A 12,188-nucleotide genomic window follows, 5' to 3' on the forward strand; every position below is an offset into this window, starting at 1 on the left:
AGTAAACTGTCTGAAAATATAAGTTGACTTCACTTTATGAATTAGATATATTTCTTGAAATGTATTGCAAGGTGAAGTATGTCTTTAAGTGGCCTTTTAAAATTCATTGTAGTGAAACCTTTTATAAGGTGAACAAACCACACGCACACACAAGACCACCTGCAGTCATTGATTTTGTGAGTTTGGATTTTTGAATATCTAATGTATTTTTTCTTTTCATTTCTTTTTAATGGAGCATGCTTGTGTAATATATTGTGGTCTTTAATGTATTTACATTTTGTATTCCCATCTGCAGTCCTCGGAAGGCAATTTTTTTTGTAACAATTTTTGAGTTTTACTTACTAGAAAGTTTTCCTTTTATTAAAAAAAAATCAGATGGTTTGTAATTAAGGGAAAAGCTTCACACCTTTTTAAAATACAGCTGGATTCTCACATCTGTCAGTCTGTCTATTCAGAAGCCATGTAACAAGCTGCTATTTTACAATAGCTTCCTAAATGAAGCAAATAGTGCCACACCAGCAACTGGAAATAGAAAAATCTGTTTCAAATTTTATTTTCAGAAATCATTTTAAGGGGAAAAATTTTTCTTGTCTTTCATATTGATAAAAAACTAAAGCTGTCTGAAAACAAATAACAACCCCAGTATACACATGTGCACAGACTCACAGACACATAACTTTAACCATGATAATTAATCTCATTTACTCTGGACAAGATGCTAAAGGTGAAAGGGATACCTTTTCTCAAAGAAATTTGGGTATCATGTTGCATTTTAATTAATTTTTTATGTCTGGAAAAGACAGTTTTTAAAGTTTCCTTTTATTTCTGAATAGAGACGCTAAAATGGTTATATATTCTCTACCTTTGGTAGAAGTTTTTCTTTTTCAGGTAACATTTTATGTCTTCTCACTCATGGTTTAGTTATGATATTAGCAGAGACAAGATTTTGAAAATGTTATTTTTAGCATAACTTTATGCCAATATAAATGATTTTCATGAAGATTAATCCTAATTGACTGCTATTTGTGATATTCCAACAACAGTAATGATACCATTTATATAGTACATTTTTAGAGTGCTTTATAACTCATCTCTTTTTATCCTTAAACAACCCTGGGGAAAACATGCTATTATTTATCCCCATTTTACAGAAGAGGAAACTGAGTCAAGTTAAGTGACTTTACTTTTATCAGACATCAAGGAAGTATCTCAAGCAACATTTGAACTTAGGCCTTCCAGACTCAAGGTCCCATGCTCCATCTTTATCTGTCCACTCTAAAACACATATGTAGATGTATGCATACATGATATGGTCTATAAAGGCAGGGCCTGGACCTATGATTTCATTTTCGTAGGGAATGCTGGTAAATTCTTCCTCTCTTTTTTTTTTTTTTTTTTGGTGAGAAAGTTGGGGTTAAGTGACTTGCCCAGGGTCACACAGCTAGTAAGTATCAAGCACCTAAGGCCGGATTTGAACTCAGGTACTCCTGACTTCAGGACCGGTGCTCTATCCGCTGTGCCACCTAGCTGCCCCAAGTTCTTCCTCTGTTAATACCAGTTAGCACCTACTCATACTTTGTTTGCACTCTGTATACACCAGTGAGTGGGTGTGTTTTCTTCCTTATTAAAATATAACTTCTGCATTCTCACTTCCTGGTACCCATTGGTGCTTAATAAATGCTTTTTTCTGCATTGATTTCCTTGAATATGAATCTGAAATTTATATCTCCAATTCCTACCATTTACTAAGCACCAGATCTACTCTTCAGACTGCTTGGATATTTTCCATAAAAACCTCAAACTGAACATGCACAGAACTGAAGTCATCCTTTATCCTTAAAACTTGTTCTTCCTGATTTTTCTAATTGTTATTAATGACACTGTCATCATTTCTGGTTACAGAGGCTTATTCATTACAAACAACAGAATAATAGTGTATATGTGATAACATTTTAAAGTTTGCAAAATGCTTTTCTTATAACAATGTCTTGAGCGGCTAGGGTAGTATAAATGTTATTACCATTTCATTGAGCAGGGAACTGAGCCACTGGTTAGCTAAGTTACTCATCCACAACTAATAAGTGATAGAGACAGGACCAAAACCTCAGCTTCCAGATTCTTAATCTGTTGCCCTTTCTTTTTCTTACATTCTAATTTATTATTTTATTTTTTAACATTATTTTATTTTTTAAATTTTGAGTGGCAAATTCTCCTGCCTGCTTCCTCCCACTGCCACTGAGAAGGCAATCAATATGATATCAATTATACATGTAAAATCATGGAAAACATATCTATTTTAGCCATATTTTTAAAAATTAAAAAAATTATACTTGTTTGCACTCAGAGTTTATTACTTTTTTATCTCTCTGGAGGTGTGGATAGCATTTTTTTCATCATGAGTCTTTTGAAATTCTCTTGGACCGTTGTATTGATCAGAGTAGCTAAGTCTTTCGCAATTGATCATCATTACAATATTGCTGTTAATTTGCACAGTGATTTCCTTATTCTTCTTACTTTACTTTGCATCATTTCATATAGATCTCGCCATGTTTTTTCTGGAATTACCCCCCCCCATCATTTTTATAGCATAATAATATTTCATCACAATCATATGCAATAACTTGTTTATCCATTCCCTAATTGATGAGCATCCCTTCCATTTCCAATTCTTTTCCACTACAAGAAGAGCTGCTATAAATATTTTAGTACATATGGTCCTTTTCCTTTTCCTTTGATCTCTTTGGGATACAGACCCAATAACAGTATTGCTAGGTCAAAGGGTATGCCCTTCAGGCAGAGTTCCTAATCATTCTCCAGAATGGTTGGGCCAGTTAACAACTCTTGCAGCAGTTCATTATTGTTACCTATTTTCCTCCATCTTCTCCAGCACATGCCATTTCTGATAGGTATGAGGTGGTACCTCAGAGTTCTTTTAATGTGTCATTCTGTAATCAGTCATTATATAGAGCATTTTTTCATATGACTATAGATACCTTTGATTTCTTCTGAAAACCGTCCATATCCTTTGACCATTTATCAGTTGGGGAATGGTTGTTTTTTATAAATTTAACTAAGTTTTATACTCAATATATATTTGAGAAATTATGCCATTATCAGAGAAACTTGCTCTAAAAAAGATGTTTTTGCTATTTATTGTCTGTAGTACCTTTTTGCATAATGTAGTTTCCCTGATTATCTCTTTTAATTAGGTCTGCTTTTGCTTTGTCTGAGATCTCGATTGCCACCCCTGCCTTTTCTCTTTTCTTTTTTTTTTTAAATTCAACTGAAGCAGGGGCAGCTAGGTGGTGCAGTGGATAGAGCACCAGCCCTGGAGTCAGGAGTACCTGAGTTCAAATCCAGCCTCAGACACTTAATACTTACTAGTTGTGTGACCCTAGGCAAGTCACTTAGCCCCAATTGCCTCCCTAAAAAACAAAACAAAACAAAAAATAAATTCAACTAAAGCTTATTAGATTCTACTCCACCCCTTTATTTTAACTCTGTGTGTGTCTTTCTGTTTCAAGTATGCCTCTTGTAAACAAAATATTGTTGGATTCTGGTTTCTAATAAATTCTACTGATTCCATTTTATGGGTGAGCTCCTGCCATTCTCTGCTGCCCTTTCTAATATGACAGTGTAACTAAGAACTGAAAAGGGCAAACATAAGAGCCACTGCTAATGAAGTAATAAAAGATAGCACAGGGAGTTTTGTGCCAGTCAGCATTGACTAAAATACCTGGGGAAATGTTAGAACAAATCATCAGTTTGCTGACACCAGGAAGAACATAAGATTTTATGGAAAAGCAAATAATATCAGGTCAGTTTAATTTCATTTTCTATTATAGGTCTTGTTAATGAAGGAAAAGAAATATATGTAACATATCTGAACTTGAATAAAGCTTTTCATTCAGTCCTACTTGATTATTTTATTAATAAGCTGTTTTAGTGCCAAATTCAACGCTATAGACAGCAAATGCAATAGGGGTTTGGGGAAGATCATTGTGGACTAGAGTGATTGGGTAATGCTTCCTGCAAAAAGTAGTGTTTGAACTATGCCTTGAAAGATAAAGAAGACTTTGGATAGGAGAGCTGGGAGAAAATCATAAATAAAAATGGTCACAGTAGAAATAAGTATGGTGTGTCCAGGAAACATTGAAGAAGAAAGAAGGGATATTCAGGGTACTGACAGAAGTCTTCTTCCAAGTAGCAATTTAATCCTGGCAGGTTTTTGTTGTTGTTGTTGGGGCTTCAGATATAGCAAGATGTTGATTGAGAATTAGATTTCCTACTGTTCTTGTGTCCTTACCTATAGTGCATTGAACTATAAAAAGAGTTTCCCTAGACTGCTAGGAAAACCATTAGGTTCACCACTTACCCTGGGAGTTCAAGATTTGAGTCTGCCTTGAGCCATCTTAGATGACCCTTTACTAAATCTGGGTCCTAGTCCAGGAGATTTCTAAGCAAGATAGTTGATTGAAATCCATCCTTAGAACATTCTCAAGATTCTTTTTTTTTTAAATGTGAAAAATCTTATTCATACTTTCCTAACACTCACTTTCCTTATAGGTTTTATGACAGGCACACAAAGGAACCCTCAGATGTCTCAATATGGGCCTCAACAAACTGGACCATCTATGTCACCTCATCCTTCCCCTGGAGGACAGATACATCCTGGAATCAGTAGCTTTCAGCAGAGTAACTCTAGTGGGGCATATGGTCCTCAGATGAGCCAATATGGACCGCAAGGTAATTAAAAAATAGTATTTATGTGTGTGTGTGCATATGTGTATATGTGTGTATATATTTATCATCATACACCCCCATATTATTGATGTAAAACTCCTAAATAATCTTATTTTCAAATGTCCTTTAGAAATATAATATTTTGTCAAAACACTTATTTTTATGTTAAATTTGGAGGAATGTAAGATCTTTCATCAGTTGAAAATGAAGTATTGAGAGCAGACGGAGAGAGCAGAAACTATTTTGCATCAGTCCTCATAAAACTTGTTTCATGTACATGCTTCATATCATAGATTCAGAACAGGAAAGGACCTTTGAGTACTTCTAGTTCAATACTCTTGTTTTACAGACAGAAACTGTGTCCCAGGGTGGTTAAGGGATTTGCTCAGTTACACATCCAGTAAGTATATAAATATGGAATTGTTCTTGGCGTATAAGACACAGGACCAGTTCCCAAATATTCTATAATTTAAACCTTAGTTTTACTGTTCTCATCCCGGTTACTTTCCCTTCCCAACAGTATGTATACATTTTTTTTTCCCTTGTGATCCCAGAGAAGACACACCCTTGTATCCCTTTTTAACCTTCTCTTTGACATTTTCTTGAGTTGCTGACCATCACAGAAAAATGAGACATTCATGGCAGGGATTCTTACCTGCCTTTCAGGGGAGAAATTGAAGGATGTTGCAGGAAAATAAAAGCGAAAAATACAAATTCTCCCGTGCTTGAGCTATCTCAAACGAAGATGGGTCATGGGTTTAGAGGTTGAAAGGACCTTAGAGACTGTACAGAACATTGGTTCTCATTGTGGAAATGAGAAGATATTATAGCACCCACTGATTATCCCTGTTCTAGGGGATGCTAAGATTTGTCATTTGCTTGAATTTAGTAGTTCTCAAATGCAACAATGATAAAGATGATTGATTTGGTATCCAGACTAAGTCTGAGACCAACCTGTAATACTTCTTAGTATCAGAGCTACCAGGCTATGCAAGGAGGAGCAAACCAGCCTACTTCTAAGAAAATGTAGCCAGACAAAGGTACATTTGGTATCATTTACTGCTGCCCTTCTAGCCTGGGTAACCTAGGGAGATCTACATCCAAAAGAAAGTGATGGAATTAAAACCAGGACTGAATAAATGGCTTACCCTGTAGCTACTAAGTGACAAAAGAGAAGGTTTGAACTTGGGTTCTCTGATTCCTTAAGCTCACATACATGCATTTTAAAATTAGGTCACTATGGTTTGGGAGAATTTGTGTTTTTAATGTGAGTTTATAGACTTTTGAGATCATTACCTATGATGTATTTGTTTACATCAGACATTGAAAGGTAATTTGCAGAGGGATACCCTGGCTTATTTTCCATAGTTAACTAAGTTCTTCTGAAAGTACTGGATACATACCAAATTAATATCATCAGCATGGAATAGGGAATTCTTAGAGAGTGTTTACAATCTTCATAACAGGGTTGTCTGTTTATGTTGAAGATTTATTATGTATGACACTATTTCATGGACATTGTTAAGTAGAGATTTATTGAGTCATTTCAGTGACGATGATATTGAGGAAAGATTTAAAGTCAAGGATCCCGGGCTTGATTACTCACTTTCCTACCTGTGTGAACTGAGGTAATTCATTTGACCTTTTGTGGTCTCACTTGCCTCATTTGTAAAATGAAGAGAATACATGGGATGATTCTTAAGGTCTTTTATGACCCTAAATACTGTTCAATACTAATTTTGAGTCTTACAAAAATCTAACCATTTTATCTTACTGTCTGGAGTCCATTTATCCATAAAATTAGGCATGGTGGTCTGAATACTTGTAATATTTCCTCATTTTTATATGCTCCTATTTGACCATAAGAACAATGAATAATGCTACAGAAAGATACTATCATCACATTAAAATTTTAAGTTACTAGAAAACCAATAATTTTCTTGAGTTTCAAAGTTCTTCTCTTTGTTAAAGAAATTATCTATTGAAATCCATTTCATGAGTCATGAAAAGCTGTCTGTGGGAGAAAAAAATTCCTGATGGGAGAAGTGGATGAAAGTCTATTTTAAAAGGACTACTTAATGCCAGTAGATTTTAGTGTATTTTTCTACTCTCATGCAGAAAGGATGATAGATGAGCTGGGAGTTAGAACTCTCAATTGATTGTCAGCAGACTCCCTCATATTTTGCTCCAGAACTTTTTCTCCCAGCTAACCCAAAGAATTTTCTCTCCTCTGCAAACTCACAGAACATCTTTTGTACCTTTCCTGCAACACCTTATGCCTTCTTCCTTGCATTGTGACGTTTACTGTGTACATGTTTTATCTCACCTACAAGACTGTAAACTTCTTAAGAGCAAGGGAACCAAGTCCGTTTCGTCTTTGTGTTTCCCATACTTGAGTGTGGTAGGTTTTATGTTGACTGAATGACTGAAATTAATAAACTTGGCTATTCCTTACTTAATATTTTTTACAGGTCATTGATTCCCTCTCCTCCATTTGGACTATAAATTCTCACATTTTTATGTATGATGAAGCAGTCTGTAGAGTTTATAACAGTATAGAAGATCATATTACTCTAAAAATAATTTCTTTTCACAGCTTTTTTTTAAAAGGTATGTGCCCTATTTTTATCTGTTTGATCAGCTCCTTGCATTGGACCAGATTATTTGTATTCTGTCCATCAGGTATCCCACCACAATCCCTTCCTAGGAAAGCATGAGCTCTCTCTGTGTCCACCAGAGAGACATTTGGTGTGAAGATGTGCAGCTACCTCGTACTGTGACTGACTAGGGGTTTATCCATTTATTGTCATGCCTTCTTTTGGAAACTCTGTTGCTTCCACAATGTCTCCAAAAAGTCATGAACCAGTTTTTGCTTCATTTCCACAAATGATAAGGGACTCCCCCATAGAGCATCCCATTCCATTTATCTTTCCCCCATCTTAATACCCTCTCTACCCCCTTACTTATTCTTATAGGACATGGTTTCAGGTTTCTTCATCATCCTGGTTACTTATCTCTGGGTACACCAGTAATCAATATCTCACTTTAAGATTTGGTACCATGGGGCAGATAGGTGGTGCAGTGGGTAAAGCACTGGCCCTGAATTCAGGAGGACCTGAGTTCAAATCCAGTCTCAGACACTTGACACTTACTAGCTGTATGACCCTGGGCAAGTCACTTAACCATCATTGCCCTGCTCCCCCCCCCCCAAAAAAAAAAAAAAAGATTTGGTACCCAGAACTGAATGAAGTGTTCCATTGATCTTACATGTAATTAGACTATCTCCTCCCTCACTTAAACACCTTAATTCTTATTCATGCATTCTCAGATAATTTAGTCTCTTCAGTGAAAAAATCATATTATTGAGATATTGTCCCTAAAGTCTACAAAGCCTTCAAGTCGATTTCACATGAGCTACTGTCTAGTCATATTTCCTCCAACTTGTACTTGTGTAATCAATTTTTTTTTACCTTAAACCGGACCTGTTCATGTCTTTTTGTATTCCAGTTATTTCAGACATTCTGTTAGCCATTCCTTCCAGCTTTGTGTTACTCACAAATGTTAAAAGGTTGCCATCTCTGCCTTTATCCAAATCATTCACAAAATTGTTGAATAGCATATTGGGCACTTTACAATCTGCAGCTTAACAAATTTAGGTTATTAAGGTAACAGTCAGGGCCTAAGAATAGTAATTTAATAACTGTTGCTGTAGATCAAAACATGGGCAGAAGCCCCCCTAATTTGCTTCTGCCAAATAGAAGGATTTAGTTCTTTTTGTTTAGTCGGCTTTTATTTTTAATAGTAGAATCTGTTTTGGGGTCTAAAGTATTCCAGCTGATTTTACTCCAAAAGACTAATAGGTTTGTTGCATGATACCAGTAACTCATTCTGAATAACTTCCTGAAGATTATGTAACTATAAAATTTATGATTTTGGAATGCTAAATTAGGTATTTAGTCATTTTAAAGAGTTATAAATGTTGTTAAACACTTTTATTAACCATTAAATCCTGTTATTAAACGCTGATGTAGCATATTAATGAATGAATGAATGAAAACATATATTATGCACTCATTGTTTACTAAACTCTGGGAATACACATATAAAAATGAGAGTCCCTGCTAGCTGTCAAGGGGTTCATACTCTGACAGAGGGACAGCATAGAAAAGAAAGTTCAGTATCTAAGTAGATGGAAAGGTCTGGACATTCAAAAGGTCTAGTTATGGGATGGGTGGCAAGGTCTAGGGGTCCTTAGGTTACATCAATAGAACATTGCCAAGAGTCTACGGAAAACAGAGGTAGGGCAGATGGCAAGGACCACTGATTGGGCCAATGGCCCTTCATCTCTCTGGAAGGTATAGAGTTAGTAGGAAATCCCATCTTTCCAAGCCATGTGAGTAGTTAAGCAACCTTGGGTGAATTTTGTAGAAAGTGTCAAGGGAAGAAGGAATCTTCCATGGTAGTGGTCTTCCCAACTCCTGGCTGTCCACTCAGATGGGTTCTTAATATCTTATTTTAATCCACTAAAATATTTGTCATACCAAGTTGTTAGTTACTTGACTGTCTTATTTTTCATAGTATATAATAAGAGAATCTCAGAGTTAAAAGTGACCTCATTGGGGCAGCTAGGTGGCGCAGTGGATAAAGCACTGGCCCTGCTTTCAGGAAGACCTGAGTTCAAATTCAGCCTCAGGCACTTGACACTATCTGTGTGACCCTGAGCAAGTCACTTAACCCTCATTGCCCCACCAAAAAAAAAAAAAAGTGACCTCAGAAGTTGCCTAATCCAACTCCTACTTAAAGAGAAATTTTATCTGCAGCATCCAGAATAAGTGGTCTTTTAAAAACATCTCCCATATGCCAGGCACTGTGCTAAGTGCTCAGGATACAAATAAGAAAAAAAAAAAGAAAGAAAAAAGACAGTGAGTGTCTGCTCTCAGGAAGGTTATAGTCTAATGGAAGAAGACAACACAGAAGCTGAAAGGAAGAGGAAAAGGGAGAGAATAGTGTCAGCTTCATTTTCAGCATAGAATCCCAAATTCCTTCTATATAATCTAAAATGGCCTCATTTTTCAAGTCCTGTCACCAGCCCAGGAGTCACCCCAAACTAAACATAACCCACAAGATGTGCTTTGGCGGGAAAGAAGCATATTAGAACAATAACCTCTCTTAATATGCTTCTTCCATTAAGACATTCTAAGATGGTATTAGCCTTTTTGGCTGCCATGTCCCACTGCTGATTCACATTAAACTAGGTCATACAGTGGATGGGCAGGCATAAATTCAGAAAGACCCAAGTTCATATCCTGCCTCAGATACTTATGAGCCCTGTGACCTGGGACAGCTCACTTAACCTCTTCTCAGCTTTACTTTTCTTATCTGGGAAAAAAAAATGAGAACAATAATAACACCTGCTTGTTGTGAGGATCACATGAAATAACTTAATAGGAAACTACTTTGCAAACCTTAAAGTACTACATAAATGCTAGCCATTGATACTATTATTATTATTATTATACCAATCCCTCTAGGTCTTTTTCATGTGAAGTGTTATTTGGCCACATTCCTTACCCTTTTGATTGCAAAAAAAGATATTTTTACATTTGGGGCTAGGATTTTGTGATTATCCGTATTTAATTTTATCTTATTAGATTCTGCCTAGTATCTAGCTCATTGGGATTTTTTTGTAACCTAATGCTGTTTAATACTATGAGCCCATAAACCAGCATGTGAGTGGTTGCTGCAAGTTTCTTGGCATTTGAAGTTTTTCTAAGTACTCTATTTATGTCTTTATCTAAGTAATTGACCAAGATGTGGATTAGAACAGAACCAAGACAGATCCATACAATCTTTCTGGTTGGCATTGCTTCATTAATCACCACCCCTGGGGTCCTGTTCAGATCCACAAACTTATACAATCACCTAGATCATCTATTTCCACTTATACATAAGGTTGTCTTAATGATAAATGATTTTTACATACAATTATTTGTCCTATTTATTTCAATCATTATCCTCACATCACTGTGAGTCAAGTACTATGGCTGTTATTTCCCCTTGTTACATTTTTACATACGGTTGAAGGAAGTGATTTGCTTATGTCCACATAACTACTAAGTGTCAGATGCAGGAACTGAACTCAGTCCAGTACTTTCCATTATACCATCCTGTCCCTTGGTATAGAAGACATGCCATGAAATCAGATGCCTTTGGTATGCCCTGGCTCACGCCATCGCCTGGGCCACCGTTTTTCTAATCCTGCTAAAAGAAGGTGAGTTTATGTTACTGGCGTGACATGGTCTGGATAAGATCAGACTCACTTATATTGATCAGACACGTTTTTGTTTGTTTTTTTGTTTTTGTTTTTGTGGGGCAATGGGGGTTAAGTGACTTGCCCAGGGTCACACAGCTAGTAAGTGCCAAGTGTCTGAGGCTGGATTTGAACTCAGGTCCTCCCGACTCCAGGGCCGGTGCTTTATCCACTGCGCCACCTAGCTGCCCCCCCAGACACGTTTTTGGTAAAACCAAACTGGCTTATATTGATCACTAGTTCACTTCCTAAAACCTTCAAGCCATACTTTGAAGCAGCTAAGGTGCTGCTATGTATAGCCCCAGGCCTGGAAACAGGAAGAACCGAGTTCACATATGACCTTTGACACTAGCTGTGCAACCCTGGATGTCGCTTTAACTTCTTTTTGCCTCAGTTTTCTCAGCTGTAAATTGGAGATGATAATAATAGCACCTACTTTCCAGGGTTGTTGAGAGAACAGCAGTGCCCAGCACATAGTGCTATTCCTCTTCTCTTCCCCTAATAATTAATATTAATAAAAATTACAATACTAAAATTCTTCCAGGATTTGAAATCAAGATTACTAGCCTATAGTTTGAATCAACTTATTTTCTTTTCCTTTTGGGAATGAGTACAGTTTGCCTCTCGTTCTACAAGACTCATTCATTTACTCTGCATGACTTTCAGAGATCATCAGTGGTGATGCAGTCACATCCACAGGTTCTTTCTGTGCCTGACGATTTAGTTCATTCAAGCCTAGTGACTCAAATTCATTGACAGTACCTCTGGGCATTCTTAGTATCTCTTCTTATTATCACTCCTTTTGTTAACTATGTTTCTTCTATACTTCCAGTCAAAAGTCCAGTCTTTCCTTTTTAAGGAAAGCAAAAGCAATATAAGAGTTGAATAATTCTGCCTCCACCCAACTGTTGATCATTGTCATCTTCTTGGCCTCAGCATAGATTTTTTTTTTTTAACCAACATTGGTTCTTTTTATTTTCCTTAGCATTCATCACCATCTTCAGTGCCTTTTAAACATAAGTGCTCCTGGTATTACTGTAACAACGCCATTCCACTTTTCATCCTCATTTATTTCCCTTGTTTTGCCTTTGTACATGGATTTTTTATTAAACATTCTATGTTGGTTAGTAGATAC

At 36.4% G+C, this 12,188-nt stretch overlaps 1 protein-coding gene across 1 annotated transcript in view; it reads left to right on the plus strand.

Annotated features, from left to right (window-relative positions):
- The window catches only part of ARID1B (AT-rich interaction domain 1B), a 581,815-nt gene that overhangs the window by 481,029 nt on the left and 88,598 nt on the right, over positions 1-12,188 (plus strand). Inside the window, 1 exon segment of the mRNA XM_044001940.1 lies at positions 4,567-4,746. Within this exon segment, the coding sequence (XP_043857875.1) occupies positions 4,567-4,746 (180 nt within the window).

Source organism: Dromiciops gliroides, chromosome 4 (genome assembly GCF_019393635.1).
Source record: "Dromiciops gliroides isolate mDroGli1 chromosome 4, mDroGli1.pri, whole genome shotgun sequence".
Taxonomy (NCBI): Eukaryota; Metazoa; Chordata; class Mammalia; order Microbiotheria; family Microbiotheriidae; genus Dromiciops; species Dromiciops gliroides.